Source organism: Euprymna scolopes, chromosome 17 (assembly GCF_053919585.1).
Source record: "Euprymna scolopes isolate OS-2025 chromosome 17, ASM5391958v1, whole genome shotgun sequence".
Classification (NCBI taxonomy): Eukaryota; Metazoa; Mollusca; class Cephalopoda; order Sepiida; family Sepiolidae; genus Euprymna; species Euprymna scolopes.
This window is the reverse complement of record NC_136498.1, coordinates 116,233,491-116,260,162: the sequence shown is the minus strand read 5'-3', so window position 1 is coordinate 116,260,162 and position 26,672 is coordinate 116,233,491. Positions and strand designations below refer to the sequence as shown.

At 33.1% G+C, this 26,672-nt stretch overlaps 1 protein-coding gene across 24 annotated transcripts in view; it reads left to right on the top strand.

The window, feature by feature from the left end:
* The window catches only part of LOC145296919 (SH3 domain-containing kinase-binding protein 1-like), a 452,874-nt gene that overhangs the window by 101,209 nt on the left and 324,993 nt on the right, over window positions 1–26,672 (top strand). For 16 of the 24 annotated variants that reach the window (XM_080143091.1, XM_080143089.1, XM_080143101.1 and 13 more), the window contains exon 2: window positions 22,241–22,398. The exons of the other annotated variants lie outside the window; for them this stretch is intronic. In XM_080143091.1, coding sequence (XP_079999217.1) covers window positions 22,241–22,398 — 158 coding nt within the window. The remainder of the gene's footprint in view (window positions 1–22,240; window positions 22,399–26,672) is intronic. 24 annotated transcript variants of the gene reach the window in all.

Below are 26,672 nucleotides of genomic sequence, written 5' to 3'. Positions count from 1 at the left end.
TCTTATGTTTTTATGTAGAGTGATGTGATTCTCGATTGATTGTGTCTGCATTGGATATATTCCCAAGAGTCAAAATAATGAAAAGAATATGCTGTTGTCATAGCCGTACTGATTACATAGTTTGATTGTCTTACATTTTGTAAACTTATTCCAGAAAATAGGAATACTTAAAAACGAATAGATGATCAATTTAAAAAAATAAAACAGCTCTACATAAGTTTTCTCAGAATCCTGTTCTTCTGTGAATAATTAATTTCATTTTATTAATTCATATCATTATTAAATAATCTTTTCAACACACACATTTCAACATATCTATGATTAACTTTACTTCGTAATGCTTAAGTCAAAAACCGTATTTGTTGTGTAGTCTTGTCTACTGACTTCAAATTCTTAAATTGGAAGCTATGTTTAATTTCAGAAGAGTTTCCGATGGGTAGCTGTTCTGTACAAGTCCTGGATATGAAAAATTTTCGGTGGGTAGCTGTTCTGTACAAGTCCTGTACTTTATAATTTTACAAGCAAAGAGCAAAAGACCCTTCTCGTGTTGACACGAAAAACTTATGTGCTGGAATGCTAAAAGATTAAATTTTTATGGAGCGATTCTGGTTTCTGATTGGTTGATAGCAGAACGTGAATTAATTTGATTCGTCAGTTCCTATTGGCAGCGTTTATGAATCTGCCAACTTTCAGAGATCATACCCCCCGTTATACATAAAAAATATTGCAACACTTTCACATATATCATGTCACACTAAAATCTTTTTTTATTTTTTCATTTTGCATTTTCTCTTTCTACTGTTTGTAATTGTCTGAATTCGTTTAATTGTCCATTAAACTCGCGCGATTGTTATTTGACATTTGTATACTCACTTAAACGGTGCTTTTTTTTTCTACACTAAACTAATTCGTTGGGGGGGGGAGATAAAATGGATCATTAATGGTTCGCATTTTCTCTTAAAGCGTTAGCATATTTATTCAAGAAAAACAATTGGGGGATCATTTTACATTGAAATTATATATAAAACTGATCCCTCCACCTTTACCTACTAAAATAATTCTTTTTCCTTTCCATCAAGTTTATTATGGTGCTTTTGTGATAAATAAGTGTTACTAAACCTCTGTTTTCATTTCTACATGAGAATCGTCACAAAGAAGTCTCTAAGCACTATTGTATTATCACTCATCATAGTAGAAAGGGAATATCTTTCTTCCGTAATGTTTTCAAATATAATACAGCCTAACTCCTTAAATTAGCTTTTTCTTGAGCAGTAAAAAAATTATATATTTTTCATGGATTTATTTTTCTTTTTAATACTGTGCTGTTGATTTTCTTTAATTATATTTTCCTTGGCTAATGCTGGGACACAGACCCTGCTGGTTAATATTATCCTTATTGTAAAAAGTGTGCATCTATGAAGTTAAGGCTAGAACAATGTATCAAGATAGGATTTAATATTAGTAGTAACAGTGATTATTTGTATAAAGCAAATCTATCTATATATCTATAAAGTGAATGTGTGTGTCTGTCTGTCTATTTCCCTACACAATAACTCTGTCAATTTTAAGTCTACAGACTCGAAATTTGATATACAGGGTACTGAGATTTGGGGAAATCTTTGTAATCCTTTTTTGGCCAGAAATTTAGCTGTTAAGGGGGCAAAGTTCAACAATTTGACCTTTGAGAACTCTACCAAATTCCTCTGCCAATTTTGGGTATAAACACTTGAAATTTTAGATATAGGTTCCTTGGACATGGATCTAACTTAATAACTTGATTTGAGCCCAAAATAATAAATGTTAAGGGGTCAAAGTTAAAAAAAAAAAAAATTGCCCTCTGCAGTCTCTACCAAATTACTCAGACAATTTCTGGTCTAAACATTTGAAATGTTACATAAAGAGTATTCAGAGATAGGGCAAGCTTTTTAATTGGTTTTGGTAAAAGATTTGAGCTATCAATATATAAATGTATGTATGTTTAGATGTTTGCATAAAACTTTTGACAGAGGCGATGGATTTTCACAAGATCAGTATCGTTTGAAGCTCGACCCTTCAGATGAAAAATACCAAAAACTTGGCTAAAAACATTAATTTCTTCACCTTCAACTGGCTATTTTTCTACAGGGAGGGCTCGCTTTTTTCGCCGATATTTTCAAAAGTCTTTTTGATTGTCTAGCCTTAATTACAACCTACATCACTCCCGGTTTGGCAGTGATCGTAACAGCAAAGACGTCATGTTTTTTTCCCGTTCTTTTCCTCCTTCACAGTACGGGTTCGAGCCTGCCTTCCTACTACCACTTTTTTTTTTTTTTTGCTCAACATACACCTCTAAACACCCGGGCAACACCGGGCTGAAATGCTAGTATAAAAATAAAACAGAATCAAATATTTTGCAAGTCTATGAATATGCGAACAAACCATTTTTTAAAAAAAATTGAATTATGTCCACAGAAAATGTGTATTACTGTAGTTGCTGAATTAAATTACTTTACAAAGAGCATAAATTTTCTTATTGGTTTTCTATAATATAAATCTCACCTATCTGTTTAAATGTATGTATGTATGTATGTCTGCCTAAAACTTTTAACAGAGGTGACGGATTTTGGCGAGATCACTATCATTTTTAAGCTTGGCCCTTCAGACGATAAATAGCGAAAAATTGGCCCAAAATATTAATTCCTTCACCCTCAACTGGCCACTTTTCTACAGGGAGGGGTCGCTTTTTTCGCCAATATTTTTGAAAGTCATTGCCTCTTTTCGATTGTCTAGCCTTAATTTAAACCTATGTTACTTCCGGTTTGGCGATGGGTGCAACAGCAAAGACATCACATTCTTTTCCTCGTTCATGGTACAGGTTTGAGCCTGCCTGCTACCACTTTTTTTTTTTTTTTTTTGCTCTACACACACCTTCAAACACCTTGGCAACGCCGCGTACCCATGTTAGTTATTTAATAAATTATGGGACATTTTAGGATTAATATTGTAAATATTAATTTAAACAATAAATTAATTATTACAGTATCATTTAATATTTATGCTAACAGACTCTGGTGACTGAAGAGACTCTTGTTGCCATAACAGATTTTTTAGTTAATATATTTTCAGAAAATAACAAAAATAAGCTAATCTGAATCAAATGCATATTAGACTGATTGCTATTTGGGTCTGACTTTAAAAATGCAACTGATATTTTATAGATAAGATATAGTTATCATACACACACACACATATATAGGCGATGTCTCCATTCAGTCTCAAGAAACACCCGTGTAAGGGTAGCTGCACATGTGCACTAGACCCTGGATATGGTGGCCCTGGGATACAGTCTTTTCAAGTTACGACGTGGAATACAATGTTTTTCTGGGCCCTGGTTACGGTATTTGCCTCACCTTACTGTGTTATTTATAATGTTATTTGATTATATACATGTGTATTATATACTGCACTGTATTTTGTTACTAATTGGTCCCCCCAACAAAAGGAAGGTGGACCTGTAAATTCACCCTTGTCCGTTCGCCTGTCCGCACTTTTCTCAGTAACTACACCTTGGAATTTTTTTAAAATTTTGCACAAAAATTAAACATGAGTAAAAAAGTAACATGATATGAGTAAAAAAAATAACAGAGCGAATTTTCCGGAAAAAACTCCGGTTCCCCCCTAAGAGTGCCTTTCTGGTTAAAATGGCTAAAATTGACACTTTTGTGCTTATTAAAAAAAAAATGATGCCTTGGATTTTTATAAAACTTTCTGAAAAGTTGTAATTGATTTCTGTATAATGTTGTTTGTCTATACTTTGTCATAACTCTTGGGTGTGCCCCAGGGGCTCTTCTAGGGCTAATAAAAACACTCCATTTTTGGGACTATTTTACCATATGTAGTGAGGACAACACAAAAGGCGAATGATAACCTGTGAACTAGACTTTATTCATCAAGAAGTACAGATATATATAGGCTGTAACAAACAAGGAAAGATAACTGTTAAAAGCATGCAAAGCAATGAACGATGTTAAAAATATGACACCATATTTGTCCAAAATTTTCTGTGTATGTCTATTTAGCAGTTTTGTATGGTGCTGAACTCAAATTTGGATATGTTAAGGCCTTGGGGACTTTTGGGGCTAAATGGTGGGGGGGGGTAAATAATGGACAATCATTTCTGTTTTTGCATGGTACAGAACTCAAATTTACATATGTTAAGGCCATAAAACTGCACCGTTTGTTCATTTTCACCAGGATTTGACGTCCCCTGGGGACTTTTGGGGCTAAATGGAGGGGAGGGGGTAGATGCTGAACTAAGTCATTTTTTTTTTTTATGCCTCGTTCACTGTGCACTCACTGGGGACTATGCATGCTTCACTTGTTTTTAATATGTACTGTATAAAATTTTGCTTAGGCCCTGCCATATGACGATTTCACCTTACGATCCTAACTCCAGAACGGGTTTATGTTGTATCCCGGGTTCTACTGTAATTGTGAGGCAAGGATCGCGCAATTCTCAGTCACACCTCTCCTAAATCGGCACTGCTTGGGTCCAGTGGCAAGGAGAGTCTCAAGACTGACTGGACTGGAAACAATGGCGAGATAAGCGGAGAGCATATACGACAGCTGGAATTCCCAAATGGTCACCCATTTACTGATGAGGTGCATCGTTGCGTAAATTGGGTGATCTAATGGGAACCAGTGTGCCAACGTGATTATGCTGTGTGTATATATAAAATGAATACTATGCTTGATTAAAATAGATAAGTATTTAACACAAAAGCTTAAAAAATATAGACAAGAACTCTGGTGAATTGATTGTTTTATATTTAGATTGTTTTCTAATCTGAAATATCAAATTGCATTAATATAATGAAAATCAATAAAAAGATATTGATCTTTTTTTTTGGGGGGGGGGTCTATAATTCATGTGAAATGCATTTTTATCAAGAAGCAGTACATTTCATGTGATGTGAAACTTAAAGCCTCTTCTAAAATGAATAAAAACATTTTTTTATCTTTTATCAAAGATTTGAACATTCTTTTTTAATGAAAATCTCTTCAGACAAGGCATGAAGCCACTTGATGTATAGAGCAAAAAAAAAAAAAAATGTATATTTCGGCGTATAAGGCGACCGTCATATAAGATTAGATAAAAAATTGAAGCAAATTCTCATAAATTTATCATATATCGGTTTTATAAGATGACTGCTAAATCACAAACCCATGTTTGTTTAGCCTAGGCTGGAGATTGTAACACCCGGTAACTTATGAAATATTGTTTTTTTTAAAGATGATTTTTTTTATTTTAAGAGTCGTTTTATACGCCAAAATATACAATACTTCTTCAATGTTAAAAACTAGTTAATAATAATTGTTAAATGGACAGATTACAATTTCAAATCTCAAGAAACAAATTTGTAACTTCTAGTTGTGACTAAAAATTTTAATTTCTTGAAGCTGATCTTTTGTTGGTTGCACCTCTTCTTTTTATATAAAACTAAATTAAGTCTTCAATCTGTTTCATCAGGGTTATGTAGAGTATATTGCTTTTCATTTGTGTCTTAAAATTAATGTCTAAAAAGTTTTGTATAGGTTGTCTGGAAGAGATGCTGATGATTTAGTACTTCATACAAAGCAGAACAATAGAATAAAGAAATAAGTCAGCCAAACCGTTGTTTAAATGAAGCCTGACAATTGGCTAATGAAAACATAATCCGCAGGTGTGAATAAAAACTAATCTGATTTAACAGTGTGTGTGTGTATATATATATATATATATATATATATATATATATATATATATATATATATATATATATATAATCAAGTGACATTTAAATGCATTTAGTCTATGGAATGAAACACAGAAAATTCTGTGTAGCTTAGCATCATATATTTTTATAACTTATTTTTATTACTTATTATCGAGTATCGAGCACTGTTGAAGTAAATACTGAAATCGATTCATAACATAAAATATATTTCATAACATTTTATGGGGATACATGAAATACTTATATATGGTGTAAGGATGTAGTGAAAAGAGATCAAAGTGCTTGATCGCGAATGTGGAAGTTTAGAACAAATTATTTAAAAAGTATACATTACATATTTCCGAGATGTACCAATGGTTTCATTATGATGGGTCAACCCTTTTCAGCTGAATTTAAGCCAATTTTTCGATATTTGCCGTCCGAAGGATCAAGCTTCAAAACGATACCGATCTCATAAAAATCCGTCGCCTCTGTCGAAAGTTTTAAGCATACATACATGCATACATACATACATACATACATACATTTAAACAGACGGGTGAGATTTACATTATAGATAATACAAAAATGCTGATCCAACGGGTCACAGGTGGTGTAGTTGCTTATGATTAAAAACAAACAAACTTGATTTCAATCAAATCGAGTTTTTAAAATTTTTTTATTGATCAATTTGTTTTCATTTATTTTTCTTAATTACAAACTGCTTCCTTTGTGGTTGTATTCAGTTTTCTACTCACGTGAAGGGCAGCATGTTACATAGTCAGTTTAATCGTGGTGGTGCTAGAAGCAGGCAAAACATTGTTCTAGCTTTCAGTTTCTTTGTCCGATTAATTTCAAGCCTCTGTTTTAAGTGTAATGAAATGTGTGTACCAGCACGTCATGAGCATATCTGACCTATTTTTAATAACCCTTTCCCAAGGAGTTATTTGCATAAATCAAATCATTGTGCGTGTGTGTGTGTGGTGGCTGTCCTCCAGCGCGACCACCTTTATTTCATGTCCCCCCCCCTCTCTACTACCTCCCCCCCCGAATTGGGTGTGTTCGCAAGTTTGTATATATATATATATATATATATATATATATATGGATTAAAAAATCAATACGAAAAATACATAAATGTTTATCTTTTTGTATTTATTTTCTATGTGTTGACGTGTAGGAATACAAAGTTTTGAAAAAAAAACATGAAAGGTTTCTTTCAAAAAGCACATGTTTTTCGACCGATCCTTCGGTCTTCTTCAGTGTGAATACACACATACACACACATGGGGTGATTAAAAACTAACTCCCTGTTTTAAAATACATTCAATTTTTTTTTTTTTTTAAATAAAATTTATACAATTTTTGAAATAAAATTTATACAATTTTTTAAATATAATTTATACAATTTTTTAAATATAATTTATACAATTTTAAAAATATAATTTATACAATTTTAAAAATATAATTTATACAATTTTAAAAATATAATTTATACAATTTTTTAAATATAATTTATACAATTTTTTAAATATAATTTATACAATTTTTGAAATATAATTTATACAATTTTTGAAATATAATTTATACAATTTTTGAAATATAATTTATACAATTTTTGAAATATAATTTATACAATTTTTTAAATATAATTTATACAATTTTTTAAATATAATTTATACAATTTTTAAAATAAAATTTATACAATTTTTAAAATATAATTTATACAATTTTTGAAATATGAGAAGAAAGTATAATGCATGGACTTTTATTTCAAATCCAATATGGCTGCCTTCATTCGTTACCAGCTTTTCAGGTCGATCAGGAATCGCATTAACTGATTTCACAAGAAACTCTTGCGGAATGGTAGTCATAACTTCATGTATTCGTCAGTCAACTTTTAAATTTTTTTGGTTTGGTAAAGTAGACTTGCTCTTTCAGCCAATCCTAGAGAAAAAAGTCGCAAGGCATTAAGTCAAGACTTCTGGCGTGTCATTTGTGCGAACCCCAACAACCCATCCATCTTCCAGGGAATTGCGCATTCAGCTATTCATAAACAATAAAAGTAAACTGTAGAAGTACCTCACGATGTTGAGACGTGAAATTTGGCCAAATATTAGTGCTTGGGACAATGTTGAAGATTTGATTTTTATGCAAGATAGAACTCCTCTACTCTTTACTATTGTTGTTTATACTCAAGAGTATTTTACGATCGGGCAACTCCGGGCGGCCAGCTCATACATGTCTAAAACATATATTGATGTGATATGCAACATATAGAAACGTGAAAGATACAACTGTGGAATTTCTTTGTTATTCTTATATGAATATTAAATCATTTCTTATTTTGCCATCTAATTTACACATATCTTTGTGGTGTGTGCAGATACACAAATGTAAATTAGATGGCCACATGGAAAAAAGAGCCACTCTTTCTTTAAATGCTCACAGACTCTTTAGAACAAGAAAAAATGGCTAACGTCACCCGCTTTTCAAATCGACCAGAAACCGCATCAACTATTTCAGAAGAAACTCTTGCTGAATGGTAGTCATAACTTCATGTATTCACCCTTCAAGTTCTTTTAAATTTCTTGGTTTGGTTGAGTAGACTTGTCCTTTCAGCCAACCTCAGAGAAAAAAGTCGCAGGGCATTAAGTCAGGACTTCTGTCTGGCCATTCGTATGAACCATGCTGACCCATTCATCTCCCAGAGAATTGGATATTCAGCCATTCACAAACAATAATAAAGTGGAGATACCTCACTATGTGGAAATTAAATTTGGCCAATTATTAATGTTTGGGACAATATTGAAATTGATTTTTATGTAAGACTAGCCTGGATACCTAGCGCTGCCCGGGTGTTTGGGGGTGAGTGTTGAGCAAAAGAAAAAAAAGTGGTAGTAGGTAGGCAGGCAGGCTCGAACCCATACTGTGAAGGAGGAAAAGAACGCCAAACCAGAAGTGGCGAAGGTTTAAATCAGGGTTAGTCAGTCAAAAAGAGGGGATGACTTTTGAAAATATCGGTGAAAAAAGTGACCTCACCTTGTAGAAAAGTGCCCAGTTGAGGGTGAAAGAATTAATGTTTTCAGCCAATTTTTCGATATTTGTCGTCCGATAACCAATCTCGTGAAAATCTCTTGGCTCTGTTGAAAGTTTTAGGCATACAAACATACATACATACATTTAGACAGATGAGATTTATATTATAGATGGAGCTCCTCTAAATGGAATAGAATCTAACCCAAAAATAGCAATTCTTTCCTCTTTGTCAGAAACATCGCTCCAGGAAGACTAAAGGAAGTGAGAGTTAAGCGACTGCTGAAAGTAAACTCAAAATTCACTTTCTACTCCCTTTAAATTATAACATGGGGCCATTTGGTAAGAACCCCTTGAGACTCGAATCCGAAATAAATGTCCGATCATATTTTCTGTTCTTCTCCCATACATCTTCATAACTTTTCAACCCTTCAATTTTTTCAACTGAAAAAAAAAAATAATATGCGTTCTTCTAATCAATCAGTTTTGAAAATATAATATTGTTTTCGGTTTTTCGTTTTTTGATTGAACAGTTTTAAGTATGTCTTTTTAAACAAAGCTGTTAAGATGAAAAAAAAAAAAAAAAAAATAGGACCCCCCCCCAAACCCCCCCCCAAACCCCCCCCCCCAAAAAACTTACTCTAGTTTTTATATAATTAGAAATCCTGCCACAATGAGTGAAAGCACCCTGTGTGCTCCTGCTTCCAACCTTCAATCTTATATTACCAATTTTTTATATATATTTTTTTTAATTGGAATTCATTATTGAGATGAGTATTATTAATTAATTTATTTAATGCGGACTATTATCCTCATCTTTATTAGTTGTTGTTTCACGACGTTTCGGACAACTATTCCTACCACCTGATGAAGGCCAGAGGAATAGTTGGTCGAAGCGTCGCGAAACAACAATTAATAAAGATGAGGATAATAGTCCGCAATAAATAAATTAATTTACCAATTTTTTATTTTCAAGTTTTTGTAGTTTTCAAGTTGTAAATAAAATTAACATCAAGAAGGCAAACTTTACAATATCAGTGTGACCGCCTCTGCTCAAAGTACAAAATAATTATCCTACCACTGGATTTCTGTTTTGATCTTTGTATGGGACTTTTTCAATTGCATCCCTGTACAGACACGCAGAAAGACACAGATGTACTTCTATTTAAAAAAAAAAAAAAAAAAATTATTACTCATATTCATCCGAAACAAGGCAGCTTGCCACTAAAACATAAGGAGCTACTGTGAATTAGGAACACTTTAAGTAGGGAGTTGAGCAGCGAGATGTTTGTACAAATTGCACTTAAATTTCTGCATATTAGTACAGTTGGAAGCAGAATAGAGAAAGAAAATTTCAAAGTCCAACAATTTGAAGGAAGAAACTTTCAGAGTAGAAGGCTCTTCAGCATTGGGGATCTCTGCAGTGAAAGCGTGAGATTTTGCTGTTTGTCAGATTAGTCAGAGGTATTTACGTCGGGGCGAGGGGGCAACACTTCGTCAGAACACATTATAGTACTTGTAAAACAAGCAGATGAATGTAACGATGCATTGATGAGACAGGGGTTGGAACTTGCTTGACAGTGTGGGATCTGAGATTGGAGATTCTTTCTTAGGACCCTGTTCAATGGAGGGAGGGGTTAGGGTTGATGCACCGATATGGGGCAAAAATATTCCATGCATGGGCGAATGATAGCTTTGCAGAGATATAGGATGCTGGCAGGTTTATTTTTATAGCGTGGTAGGGAGATCACCTTGACTTCTATATATTTGTTTCAATTCATGTTGCCTGCGAATGTTAATCTGAGGAGTTTGAATGATGGACTCTCATCTAGTGTTGTTATCCATGTCAAACGGTGGCTGGAAAGTTCTTTGTAATTGTTAAAGGAAAGGAGTTTTGTCTTAGTAGCAGTAAATGCTACCTCTACACAGTAGAGATCCCCTAAATTCCACCCCTACACAGTAGAGATCCCCTAAATCCCACCCCTACACAGTAGAGATCCCCTAAATCCCACCCCTACACAGTAGAGATCCCTAGATGTAAGAGAGCTTTCTGCTCCAGTAGTTTCTTCCCCAGAACTGCTAGACTTTGGAATTCCCTTCCGGGTCTCTGCTTCCCCAACTGTACTGACATGCAGAAGTTCAAGTGTAACGTGAACTGACATCTTGCTGCCCAACTCCCTACATAGCTTAGGTCCCTGATAGTAGCCCCCTACATCAAAGTGGCAATATGCCTTGTTTGAGGTGAAAATGTAATTAAAAAAAAAAATGTAACCATCTATTTACATCCTCCCATTCCACTACAGACTTGAGATAATTTTTTAAGCTTTCAGACCTTGCCTTGGATGTATACACACATTTGTTTTTCCCATGTCTGGTACCGAGCATGGTGTTATCAAGAAAGTTGTTTATGAATATTGGGAAGAATAAAAATCCGAGGATCGACATCTGGGTTACAACCTCATTAATGCCATGTTTGGATGTACGGCCATTGAGGTCAACCTGGATTTTTCTCTTGTTTATAGCTGAGTATATTAGATATTTGTCCAGTAATACCATATGATCTAATTTTCATGAGAAAACCTTTATGCCATACCTTGTAAAATGCTTTGGATATATCCAGAGTTATTACTCTAGCCTCCCCCACCTTGTCCAATGAATGATATATCCGTTCAGAAATTATTAAAATATTTGCAGTTAATGGATTCGCTTAAATCCATCGTCCAGGAAAAAAAGTTTAGTATTTATGAGGTGCCTTCAATAAGTTTCCAGACTTTTTTTTTTTTCGTATAAGCACTTTTATTGATAGTACTCACATGAAGCTTTTAAGTAATCTCCTCCAGCTGCAATGCACTAGTTGTACTGTCCCAAAAACTTCTGGAAGGCCGCATGGAAGTCCTTTTGTGTGAGCATGTCAATGACCCTCGTCACAACCTATCTCATCTCCTCAATTGTCTCATAATGACGACCTCTAAGGTTTTCTTTGAACTTAGGGAATATCCAAAAGTTACAAGGAGCAAATTAGGGAATATCCAAAAGTTACAAGGAGCAAATTAGGGAATATCCAAAAGTTACAAGGAGCAAAGACTATAGGGAGGATGAGCAACTGTCTTGATGCCCATCTTGGTCAAATAAGTCTGTGAAATTGCATCAACCAAATATGAATGTGGAGAATTCACATTGTTCGAAATAAATTGAGATGCATAATCATTTTTTTGTTTTATCGGATTAAAATAATAATATATTTATATATTTATAATTGCCCCCACTCTTTATCTGTGCCTAAACCTAAAGGTAGATTACATGAACAAAGCTTCTTTCTTAGAACTGCACGCCTGGGGAACTGTCTTCCGTTTTCCTTTCCAGCTGACTACAATATGATTGTCTTCAAGTCCAACGTAAACAAGTTCTTGATGCGCCGTTCCATTTAAATTAACAAATTTACCGAATTTCCATTACTAACGATTACTATATTGTCCAATTGACTACTGTACACTATTAATCCTTATCCTCGAGTGGTCTCTGGGCCTTGATAAGTGGTTATGCCTATGTGAAAAAAAAACAAACAAAAAAAAAAAAATTTTGATGAGATCGTACATTTTATTTTATAAACCATTGTTGCTTTTTGAACTTGAATATCAGTTAATCTGGCGTCTGGTTACATTCATATCGGACATCTGATGCTGTAGTTAAAATTACCTTTTTTTAAAAAAAAAAAAATGAAAAAAATAACAGAAGTCTGATTTTAGAAGCACTGTTCTTTCTCAAATTTAAAACTTTCTATTTTTGCTTTCGTTGTTCAGCAAACAAGAAACATGACCTTTCATGATGAATTTCATTATCAGAGGAATCAAAGCAGAACATTTTTCTATGCTTGGCTGGTTTTTGAATAATTTTGCATCTATAAAATAAGTTAAAGATCTAAACTATTTAATGTGGAATTTGACTGGGGATTTTTTTTGTTTTTTTGTTTGTTTCCAGTTCAGAGTGATTATCTGTGACCAGATGCTGAGCAGTACAGTTCATAATGATGCTGAAAATATATTGACAAAAAGGATTTCAAAAACTAGATCTATGCCATTATTTTCCTAAATAGTGCAGTAAACTTTAAGCATTGCAAGTTAATGTTTTTTGCTAATGGCTATGTTATCAACTTTTTTTTTTCTTTACTTTGGTTGGTTTTAAGAGATCAAAGGGCTCCCTGCTAGAGCTAATGCTTGCTTCCATTACGATTTAAATTTATATCTGAGGGCTTTTTTAAGAATAGACGTTGTTCCCTTTATGGCTGCTATCTATATTTTGTTACTGCTCGGTCTTCCATGGATTGCTTCTGAGTTTTTTCTGAAGATTCTCTTTTATTAGGCTAGTTGCTACTATCACAACTGGTATAATGTTTATTTCTTTCAGAGATCATGTCGTTTTTAGATCATGCCTTTTAATCTATATATATAAAAGGCAAAATGTGTGTTAGTGTGTGTGTGCATTTTGTGTATGTCCGGCAAAGGCTTTTGGGGGAGGGCATTCGGGGGGTGGGTAGGTCACGGTTTGTTAGAACTTTTTATATACTGCCTAGATTATAATATCTACGATTCATGAAACAAGGTTGTGTGTATCTTTAATTTGGGCGACTTTTACATGCTAGTTTCGCGATTTAAAAAAAAAAATCTGTGTTTTTTTGGCTTTTCCATATATAAGCGAAACTGTACCAAACAACTCATGCCAGGAGACTCAGAAAAGCAATCAGCTTAGATCAGTACAGGGGAAACCCCTTATATCAGACAATTGCTATTCATTTGGATACTCCCCTTTTTTATGGGGGAGCTGGTTTTCCCCCCAACATCTTGAGAAAACTGGCTTGTAGCTAAAGTTAAGTCGCATGATGGTTGACCTCATTAAATTTACACACCTATCAAACTTTTAAATTGTAGAATTAGAACTCTTTTCAGTTCCTGTCCCATCGTGGTCGAGTGGTAAGATGTCGGGTTTTTTCACACTTTTTTCCCCCCACCTTCGCCTCAAGGCTTTAGGTTCGAGCCTACCTGCCTCCCAAAACTTTTTTCTTTTACAACGACAAGCACCCGGGCAACACTGGGTACCCACGCTAGTAGCTTAGAAAAACAAACCAATCAAGTCAATAAAAATTGGCAGTCATATTGTCAGCTAACCACTTTAATGTAACTAATTGAAAACATTTTTGGTAGATATTTAATTTATTTTTATTTCAAAAGTAATAGATTATCCCTGAAATATTGAATGCAAAATAACATAAACCAAACAAAAGCAAGTGTGCTTATATTATTTGCAGTCTTCGGATTACTGTTCTCATCTTGAGTGTCATTTTCATAAATGTTTCAGTCGATGTAACCGCCGACCTTCTTTAAGAAGGTCTGAGGTTATGCTGGGTGACAATTATTAAGTAGACCTAGTATAGAATTTAACTTGGTATGAGAACCATTAATTATAAATATTAGATAATGTTTGAAATTCTGTCCAAATTCCCAGGTTCAACAAAAACATTTACAAGTTCAACAAGATACACCTGAAGAAGGTCGGAGGTTACATCGATGAAAACGTGAAAATAACACCTAGGATGAGAACAGTAGTCTGAAGATTCCTGATAATACAAATAACTAATCCTCATCTAAAAAATTCAGAAACATAAAAACAAGTGTGCTTAGTTAAGCAAGGGTTACAAAAATATAGTTTCTTTCTGTTCAGCCTCTGAAAATAATCTTATTTTTTGTTTTCAACATTTTTTTTTTTTCTTTTTATATCTTGTTTGTAACTCGGTCAATTTTATGCAACTGACAATGTGGAACTTGTTATGCTTAAAATTGTACTAATTAAATTATTTTATCGAATTATTTCGGCTGCTGGTTCTTCTATTTTTCTAATATTATTGAATTACTTGTTATTGAATTACTTGTTTTTTTTTTTTTTTTTTTTTTTTTTTTAAATTAGAATCAACAATTCTTAAATGATTTCAGTTTTTCTTCTTTACAAATCGTGCATTTCAAAATGTCTTTTACTCATGATAGTCTCGGTTTAGATTGGCCACCACAAACCCACCAAGGTTAGAGTGAAGAAGCGGATAAATACAGTGAAATTTCCTTTAATTTCAATTTGTGGTATCTCATTTATTATTATTATTTTTTTTTTGGGGGGGGGGTATGGTTATAAAATTTCTGTAGACAAAATTGGATTTTTTCTTTTTATAAATGTACAAATCTTTCTGTTGTGCCATTAAACAGTTTGGTTCCCAGCTACTTCAAGTTATGTTAGTATGTTTGGTGAAGTGCAGTTTATTTTTTATTCTTTCATCTAGCATGCTTTGAATAGATCTGTAACGCCCACTATTTGAGAAAGGAGCTTCCCTGAAATATATCATGGAACATTGTCAAACACAGGAGACCTTCCGTTAGTCTGTTTTCCAGCTGACTACAATTTGGTTGTCTTCAAGTCCAACGTAAACAAATTCTTGATGAATCGTCCCATTAAATAATCCAATTTATCAAATTTCTACTACTAAAGATTACTAAGAAATTATCCCATTGACTACTGTACACTCAATAGCCCTTATCCTCGAATGGCCTCCGAGCCTTGATAAGTGGTGACCCCTTTGTAAAAAAAAACAAACAAAACCTCTTCAAGACATATTGATGCATAACACAATGGAATAAATATATATATTTTCATTTACAAATTGTCATTTTCGTCTTTCTTTCACAACACTGAATACATTCCATTCCCCGCATTGTGATAGCCTTCTAAATCTCTTCTACATACCTACCTCACACAAGGCTTCAAGCAAACTATATCTCATTTTTAATGATATTTATTGATTTTAAGCTACCGTTAAAACTAAAGATTAAAACTAAAATTATCTCCACGTGTTTTTACCTTTGTGAAAATATCTGCACATTTTACATGTGTTTTTCGGTAATCAAGAAAAAAAAAAAATAACAACTTTATGGTTAAATATTTAGAGATTTATAAAGAATCGGGTTGGGAATTTAGTACGGAATCGGTAATTGTATCAGAATCGTTCTAACACTTATATTAGTGTTGGGACGATGAATCGAAAAAATTAGAACTTGTAAGGGTATTGGAACCGGAAAAGTTAGTACCTATTTTTTGATACCAATAACAATTCTTTTAATTGTCTTTTTCTATTTAATTTTGTTAAAAGCAAAATCTTTTACTGCTGCTAGTAATGATAAAATAATGAATATTGATTTTTAATTAATAGCAAAACTAAAATCTATAGATTATCTCTTACAAGTGTATTTTTTTTGCTTGGAAAATATCTGTGCATTTAACATGCTTTTACGATGATTGACAAAAAATAACTAAATTAAATATTAAGAGATTTATACAGAATCAGAATTAGTAATTGTATTGGAATCAGGAATTTAGTAAGGAATCTGTAATTGTATTGGAACTGGGAAAAATATTGACATCCTCCCATCACTAATATATATATATATATATATATATATATATATATATATATATATATATAAAGGGCTCCTCCAGTCTTTGACAGACTATGGATACCCACGTAGGGGTGCCTGTGCGTGAAATTTTTGTGATAGGAAGTACGCAATCTCTAATCACACCTCTCTTCAATAGACATTGCTTAATACCAGTGGCCAGTGAGGTGTGTACAGGACGACTGGAAATAAATGCCGAGATAAGCAGAGAGCTCATACAGCGCTTAGAATTCCTAAATGGTCACCCATCTGGTACTAACTAGGCTCGACATTGCTTAACTTCAGTGATCTGACAAGAACTTGTGTATCAACGCGATTATGCCGTGTATATATTTATATATATATATATATATATATAATTGTACATTAGACTCTAGAGTCAGTAAGAATTCATCTTATTGACTCTGGCTAACACTTGTAACAGCTACATTGTTGTCACTTCCTCAGCATCCTGTGTATAAAAGCTAATTACATAAAAGTAAAAACAAGAATAAATATAAGAGAACATCTTGATTTTTTTTTTTTTCTTCAATTTATAATTAATGGACATTTTACCTAAAATCTGAAATCTCTATTTATATTTAAAAAAAAAAAAAAAAAAAAAAATTAACACTTTTTAAATCCAATTACTTCCCCATAGAAATATATTTTAAAAAAATTGCGAGTTTTAACTGTTGAACTATTTAAAGGGACCAACATTGTTTCAGTATTATGTACTCATCCTGAAATGTCCTATTCTTTATAATAAAGTATAGCTTGTCTGTTTTTTTTTTTTTTTGTCATCAATAGCTTTCTTTCTACAAAATCAATATTTGATTCTAACTTGCCTGTTTATTTAGTGGATTTGTTGTAGCATGTTTTTAAAAATAAAACTAATTCCTTTCATAAATATTTTGTTAATCAGAAATCTAAAGAAAAAAGTGTTTACCCATGCATGCATAAAGTGTGTGTGTGTGTGTGTGTGTGTGTGTGTGTTTGTGTGCGCATGCGTGCATCTTCTTGATGCATTTGTACAGACTTTAAAAGCACAGAGAGAAAGGTTATGCTTCATGACAATGCTGTTGCTCTTTCTTTGGAAATGTGTCAGACTGAAGATGTAAAGGTCTCAGTTTCAGTCACATCTTGAAATAATTTTTCTTTTTTTCCTGAATTGTCCGCCCTAGAAATTAAAATAAAATTTACATAAACAACAAAAATTTGTAGTTTTATGCGAATTTGGCTCCATATAGATTTTAATAACTAAATAATGATTTAATGATTCAAATTTAGATTTAAAAACAAAAGAATTATTTTTGACCCCCCCCCCAAAAAAAAAAAAAACATTCCTGGGTAACGTCGTATAAGTACAGATAGTTTTAAAATAAATTTCTCTTATGACCCCTTTTTAAATACCTTAATAAGAAAAAAGACTGTAGCTAAAGAAATTACTCACAGGCAACACCAAGTCTCCCTACACATGGATATGAGATGAAATCTTATTTTCTGCTGTCCACCTGTCATCTTCATTACAATAACTAAACACCATTATCCCTTCTCCTAATCTTATGAAAACACTTTTCCATTTCCTGTTTGCGTTGTATCATATTGCAACCATCTCCCCAGCCTCAAATAAACATCCCCAAAGTTCTATATTTCTAAAGTCTACCAATTGCACTAACTATGAGATTAAACTAATTTGCATATTCTTTTGCAAAAAGGACATCTCATTAATTATCGATTTGTTTTTATTGTTTTCATTTTACTGGAAAATATGGTTTTATTTATACGCCCTTTTTATTTCATAGATTAAATGCTTAGCATTTTGTGTGAAAAGATCCTTTATAAAGTTTTTTTTTTTCTTTTTTTTTTTTTTTTCAGTCAATTTACTGGGGAGGGGTGCAATTCTTTGTTTCTATAATTTTCCCAGGCAATGCCGGGACATGAGCTCTGCTAGTTTTTTATAAAAAAAAAAAAAAAGAAAAGAAATAATTGGGTGGGGGTAAGGTTGTGTTTATTTCCTAGTACAACTAAGTTCTTTGTTCAAACATTTTTTTCTCATATGAACATTGTATTTGGTTTGTTCTGATGTGAGACCATGCGAGAAAAATGCGATGTTTTCAAAAACAAATGTTAGAAGCAAAAACAGCCTCAAGTTTTGCCCTCAATCATAAAATTTGCGTTTAAAATATTTGTAATCAATAAAAGAAGATATTAATCCCTAGAATGTTCTGCAATGAAGTAAGTTCACAATAGTTTTGTCATTAATAAACCAGCAGACAGTATTAATATCAACCAAAATACAGGTGACGTGGGGCCGCTTGTGAATTTAATATTCCCTTGATACTTCCTCCTTTGAGGGAAGCCAGTTCAACCCGTCTAGGGTGAATGCTGTATAACAAACAAACAAAAGTAATCAAAGGAAGAATCTATCACGCATGCGTGTGCAATATGATGTATGGTACTGAAAACTGGTTAGTGAGGGTTGAAGATATGTGTTGCATGAAGAGATAATGTGAGAATGATATGATGGATGTGTAAGGTGAATCTTAACCCTTTACCATGAAATTGTACTTTCAAGTCACTTTTCAAAAAAAAAAAAAGAAAAAAAAATTTCTTTCTCTTATGACTTACCAGCCGAACTAGTCTTCAAAGTACAGGTCTATGCATGGTTCAACAAGTGAATGAGGGGTTTGTTTATGTTCGTGCATTAGTTGTATATAAACTTCCGTCACGTGTGGATTTCATGATTAAAAAATTTATTTATGGCATAAAAAACATTTTGGCGGTAAAGGATTAAAGAAGGCTTAGGCCATATAAACCTTGGAGGTAAATTACATTTGGACAGCAAAAGAAGATGTGTGCAGAACCGGAGATTTTGTTGGTTTGGTCACATTGAAAGAATGACTGATAATTCTTGGGTTAATAGATAAAGCAAGGTTAATTGAGATGGAGGAATCAATGGAAAACATGGAAGGAAGTGGTAAGGGTGGATTTTAGAGAAAATAGAATAAAGACCTAGCAAGAGATTGATTAATTTGTAAGTTAATTTCTAAAAGCTGTTCAACACATGCCAGTATGTAAAACGAACATTAAACCGCAAACGATGATGCAATCATAAGTAAACTGTTTTTAATAATTTATTTTTGTTGAAATTATTTTGCATGAGTTTTTGTAAAAACAAAACAAAACAAAAAAAAAACATTAACCCTTCATTTAAACAAAAATAAAGCAGAAACATGGTCCATTAAAAAAAAAAAAAAGTTTATATTTAAAGAAAGTTGTTTTTGTTGTCTTTGATTTTTTTTGGCTGTCACAGATGGGAGTAGGCATGGAGCTGGTTTCCCTGTTGATCTTTTTTTACTAACAACATCTATCTCTCTCTCTCTCTGCCTGCCTCCTGCCGACTATTGTTGCCCCCAACTGTTTTTAAAAACCAAAAACACAAACGCTCCTTATACTAACTTACGTACTCTTTTATAACAACTTTCATCTTTTAAATTCTTCTCATCTCTCTCTTTCTCTCTCTCTCTCTATTAACACATATGAAACATCTTTTTTTTTTTTACTCTAACATAATCATGTTCTTGCCAGATATTTTGTACTTTGTTTCTTATATTTCAAATACTGTATACTTACATGCATACACTGTATACCTATTGTCACCATCTTTTTGTTTAGTGTTATCACCTACCTCTTATTTATTTTATTTTATTTTTTCTTTTGCTTTAGTTTTTATCCTAGGGGTGCCCATTCCTTTTTAGTTTATGAGCTGCTTTTAAAATGAACTGCTTATAGGGGTGTGATAAATTAGTCTTGCCCCCCCCCCCCGGAAAAAAAAAAAAAAAAAAAGCAACAGCAATAATAGATGAATAATCACCAAAATACAATTTTGTAAAATATCACAGTTTTGAGTTAAAATTGTGTAAGATTTGTTCTGGTTGGTCTTAGGAGACCTGCATCCCAGTTATTATCCTCTCCTCTGGGAATGATGGTGGTGGTGATTGTTTATTGCCAAGACCGGAAATGCTAACTGGGCCAATTTTGCTCCCATCCCAGGGCTTTACATTGCGAGTGAATCAGTCGCATTTGCAAGTGATTTTTCTCTCAAGTGGCGACTAGAAATAATAAACCACTTATTTTTTCGATATTGTTTTTTCACTGACAATTGCTGAGTGAAAAATGTCTTTTCAACCTTTTCTTTTGTTTAAATAAAACAAGCAAAGTCAATTCTAGCAATAAAAGTTTAATAGAACAATTTTTTTTTTTTTTTTTTTTTTTTTTTTTTTTTAATGAAAGCCGTAAAAAAAAAAAAACATCTGAAGAAATTCACATTTTTATACGTTCAAGCCTCAACATAAAATTCGGTGCATATTTAGAATTACACTTATTTTTTAAAACTACAAAAAATCTTTCTGATTTGCATACTCATTGCAGAACGAAGATATCATGTTCAAAATATCACGTGGGCCTAATTGTAACTTTTCTATTTGACCAGTAAACGAAAATATTTAGTTGTCAAAGGTCAACTAAAGATAAATTTGTTCGTAGGGCTCTGCATTCTAATTACCTCCTTTTTGTTGCTGTGAGAGACAAAAAAAAAGTCTCTGTGCTGCACCATTCTGTGCCACACATTGACGTGTGACAGTGCCAATGAATATGAACAAACTTAAATCATTACATATTCTCTTCAATTACTGTATTATTTGGTCTTCTAATGTTCTAATGAATTCAGTAATAAGCCGTTCAATGACAAGTACACTCTGATACAGCAAGTAAAACTGTCAATAATTCTGACATGCTCCTCTCTTAATACTGCCCTAATTTTGGCTGCAATGGCCGCCATTTTTGTTTTGATAAAGATCATCTTCAAGGTAATCCCACATATAAAAATCGATGAGCTTGAAGTCTATTCAAAATCATACCCTTGACTGATGAGGCAATCACCAAAGTATCTCCCTAAGATCATTGAACGGGCATAAAAGAAAGACTGTTGGACAATCGTAACTGAAACTTGGTGGACAAGTCAAACATAAGCTTAAGTTTATATTAAATATGATCGGAATTGCAGAAAGGATTGTTGATTTTATTAATGATTCTATTGATGGCACTTTTTTTAGGGTCACCGTGTACACCTCTACGGCGCCATTTTATTTAAATCAATATGTGTATCTTTTGTCACATATGAATGATATATAGAAGAAAAGAGGAATATATATATATATATATAGTGGAAATGGTAATTAATAAAAACTGAAGAAAGTGCTCAATACTCTTGTAGAGCAGTAAATATGTGTTTTATTTTTTATTACCGTATCTTTCTGTTAAGTTACATTATTGTTTCAGCTACTCGGCCGTTTTTTTGGCCGTCTGTAGCTTCCTCAGACTTTTACAGAAATGTTCGCTATTTTGGGGTGAAAGAGTGAATGAGGTCGGGGGGGGTGATATATATATATATATAAGAGGAAAAAATATATATAAATATAGAAGAGGGGAAATTATATATACACACACATAAGACAAGGGAAAAATATATATCTGTATAGAAGAGATGTTAGACTGGTCATTCCACATTTCAATGGAGCAGCAAATACCATAAAGAGAATAGATACGCCCATTTTCTAAAATGTAAATTTGAATATCACATGATCTACTGAGGCAATTTTTAATATTAGTTGATCACAAACAATGTATTGGGCACCCCTGCTTCTTTAGATAGTCAATAACCTTCCAATTTCTATTTCCATCCAAAATTATTTTTCTGTTTAGAATAAATAATTTTGATTTCCATTTTTAGTTTTTAATGTTTTCTTTCTTTTATGAAATTTAAATATAAATGAATTAGTTGTAGATACCTTGCTTTCTGATAGTGTTTTTTTTTTTTTTTTTTTTTTTTAAATAATTCCAATAGTCAACTTTAGATCCTCTCCCATCCTTTCCCTACCGAACCCCCTTCCCCTTTACTGAGAGACTTCACATTTAATTTATCTTTTTTTGTTCCAGCTGAAGTGAAGGTTTTATTCAGTTATGAAGCCGAGCAAGATGATGAGTTGTCGCTCAACATCGGTGACATCATCAAGAATGTGGTCATGTCGGAAGGAGGCTGGTGGGAAGGTGAAATAAACGGACAGAAGGGTCTCTTTCCAGATAACTTTGTAGAGGTATGTCAGAGGATGGTTATATATTTTTCAGCAGCTTTAGAGGGCGAAACACGACCAGCTTAACCTAATCATAATTGCTTCCTACTAATATATCTGTTATCGTCATCCCATTTACAAGCCAAATTATATTCAGTTTGGTTTAACATGTTTGGATAAAACGTGAAAGTAATCTACTAATATAAAGTAAAGTTTGTTTCTTTCTCAAACTTTGTCATCGATAGCTTTCGTCCTCCAAAATACATATTTGATTCTGATTCGTCAGTTTTTTCAGTGAATCATTGCTGCATGGTAGGGAGAATGAAATGTAATTCGATTCAATTTTTTTCAGAAAATACTTTGTCCAGTTCAGAATCATTTATATATGAATTCTATCTTTAAAAAGACAAAAAGAAACAAAAGCTGATATAACTTTGTATTCATTTGTATGGAGTTACTTTTCTCTATTTGAAACCCCGAAACACCCTCCCCTCCAAAAAATAAATAAATAAAAATAAAATAAAAAATAAGTGTAGTTTAAAGCAAACACTCAAAGACAAAAAATAAATTAATTGGAAATAAAAATAATGTCTGGCAGCAGTCGGTAAATCCAGTTAGTTCCTTCTAAAGCAAAACTATCATCTATGGTAACGCTTCAAAGGCCAACAACAACCAAGACCTTTGAGTCTCTTTCTTCTCCGACCTTCAGCACATGATGCAATGGGGAAAAGGTGGCTGGTTTATGTTAACACGTGCAAAGCCACGCTTCTATTTTTTTTATCATAAGCGCTCTGATCCCCACTTGAAGCAAATTAATATTAATGACTCTTGTTTCAAAAAAGGTCCCTGCTTTGACAAGCTTCTGGGTTTGACCTTTATTCTTGACTTGAAATGGAAGACTTGCATCAAATCTGTTGCCAAGATCAATGGAAAAATGGTTGCATCATTCTACTGCTCCTGGAGGTATCTCACTCCTGATGCAATCCTTTATCTGCATAAGAGCCAAATATACTTTAAAAAGGAATACTATTACTACATTTGGAGAGGAGTTGCTCAGAGCTTCCTATACTCCCTTGATAGTGTTCAAAACTGTCTTTGAAACCTTTTTTCCTCTCTGCAATCTTTTCCCTACAGAAGAGATGTTGTGAGCCTGTATTCGCTCTATCATTATTCTCATGGCAATTTTTCGTTTTAGCTTCAATCTTGCTGCCAAACTTAAACAAAAAAACAAATCCACTCATCTATCTATGACCACTATCAAGTTTCCTCTCACTTTCTATTTGTCCTTAAATCAAAACGTAAATTCTATGAACAAAACTTCTTTCCTAGAACTGCTAAAGTGTGGAACTCTGTTCCACTGGCCTGCTTTTCAACTGACTACAATATGGTTGCCTTAAAAAGTCCAAGGTAAACAAGTTCTTGTTGAGCCGTCCCGTTAAATAATCAAATGCTACTCCATTTCTGTCACTAACGATCACTATGTTGTTGTCATGGTGACCACCGTGCACTCATTAACCTGTATCCTTGAGTGATCTTTAGGCCTTGATAAGTGATGACTCCCTTGTAAAAAAAAAAAAAAAAAAAAAAAAATTGTTGGGAACTTTGATCAGCTCTAGCAAGTGAAATAAACCACTGCATTTCCTTATCTTATATTTGCTTCAGTCTTTCTTTTTTCTTTCATTCACTTTTTTTTGCATAAAAACTTTTTTTAAATGAAAATCGCTCCAGACAAGAAATGAAGCCACTTGATGTAAAGAGCTAAAAGAGGTTAAAAACTAACAAAAAAAAAAAAAAAAAAAATTTCTGTATATATACTACTTGAAAGTGAAAAACTAGCTAACAATAAACGTTAGATTGATAGATTCTAAAAGCAGCAATTCTTTCCCCTTTGTCAGAAACATGCTAAAATTGAAGTGAAAATAATAGTCTACAACTACATGCATGTAAATAGGTCGCATGACCAGATTGTGATTGCTATTACTTTCTGTATGATTTTACAAAAATCATATTGGGAGCCGATCAGTTTATATAAAAAACAAACTTATTAACTAAAGTTTAGTTCTAGGATTGCAGGCACGTGACACAGAGGCAGGATGTGAAATAACCAACAGACCAAAACGGTCCTTCACTACATTGGTTATACATATATCATGCACTGAGAGAAACTTGAATGCCTACTAGATACCATCCTCGAGTGTCTATGGTCTCTCTGTACAAGGGTTTGTCAGGACAACCTGGAATGAGAATACTTTTCCCTACAAGTTAACCCTAAGTATTCAAAATAACATAGTATTTGCAGCCCAAATAAGATCTCATCAGTATGGCTAACCTTCACTGACTTTTACAAGCAATGGTGTACCTTTTCCAAGTGATTTTACCTCCAGTAACAACACAAAGCTAGATACTCCACCAGACCAGATGAATTCTTGTCTTGAAATCCAATAAGACCAAGAGATCACGAGAAAGATATATTATAACTAGGGCTATGACAACAGCATATTCTTTTCATTGTTTTGCCTCTCGAGTATATATCCGACACAGTTAATCAACTGAGAACCACATCACTCTATATAAAAGCACAATAAGATATCAACAGATACACACTCGAGAGTCAAAACAATGAAAAGAATATGCTGTTGTCCTAGTCCTAATTATAACATATTTAAATGGTCGATTGGGGAGAGGGAAATAATGTTCCTAACTTCTTTACTAACTTAATGTTTGAGACGTAAAGGAGAACTTGAATGGAATATTCGAATATCTACGGATCTCATATAAAGATCAAGTGTTTGTTAGCCCCCCCCCCCGGAAGGAGGGGCCCTAGATTTCTGAACGCTTCAACTGAAGTCACAGCTGCACGATTCCAAGAATAATATTTACCCCCTCCCTTCCTCTTCAAAAATACTATAAATCCATAATAACTTAATAAAATTTAAAATATCTGTTTTAATTGTTCTAGTGATAATTTATAATTAACTGAACAAATCACTATCTCTCTTAGCTGTCTATGTATTTCTCTCACCCTTCTAACTGTTGTTTCAATCACTAATATTTCTTAATGCTTCTGTGAGCCTTAGAGAAAGATTGACTCTTTTCTCAGCATTGCAATCTAATTCACATGTGTCTGTATGCACCACAAATATGAATTAGATAGTTCCTGTGGCAATGGTTACACACGCACACACACACACACACGTATCAATAGTGTAACTGCAATTGCAATCATAACACACACACACACACACACATGTGCCACAGGGCGTATGAAGAACTTGAAGTCCTACCTAACTAATATTCCTGGTGAAGTAAGTGCAAAAGAGATCCAGACAATTGCACTTAAGGGAACAGCGAGGATACTAAAAAGAACTCTCGGTTGGTTTCAATAAAAAGCGGGGCAATGTTGGCAGCTGGTTTGGCTGCCCAATACCCAGCATTACAGTCTTCAAAGGAAGAAAATTAAAAAAAAATAAATAAATAATTAATCCATAACAACTTAATAAAATGAAAAAAATGTCAAACTTTAAAAAATTTTAGTGTTTCATGTCCCCTATTACTAATACTCAGTTCTTTCTTAAAAAAAAACAAAACCTTGTGATGGAATGAAATCCATCATCTACAGTAGCATGTTAAAAGGTTGAATGTCTCTCTGTGTAAGCATTCTTGAGCAAAGTCCTTTTTCTTTTTTCTTTTTTTTTTTTTAATCTCTCCAGACAAGGAATGAAGCCACAAAACGGTCAAAAACTAAATAAATATTAGGTGGATAGATTCTTACCTAGAATATAGCAATTGTTTCTCCTTTGTCAGAAGCATTGCTCATGAAAATGAAAGGACAAAATAAGGAAATAAAGTTATGAGGTTGCCAAAAGTAAACCCAAAGTCTACTTTCTATTCTCTTTAAACATTACTGCATATAGCCTAAATGGAGGAATGCATTTACCAGAACTTTTATGTATGTGTGTGTATGTAGCTTAAATTGCCATATATATTTTCATAACTTATATATATATAAGTTATGAAAATATGTGGCAATTTAAGCTACACAGAATATTCCGTGTTAAGCCTGACGAATTCTCACAAGGATGAAATGCGAAATATTCTGTGTAGCTTAAATTGCCATCTATATTTTCATAACTTACTACCTAGCTCTACCTATGTATTGAGCACTGTTGAAGTAAATACTGAAAATTTATGCATAAAATTATATCTTCTTATATTAATTTATGTGATTAAATGAAATAATCATAAATATATATATATATATATATATATATATATATATGTATATGTGTGTGTGTGTG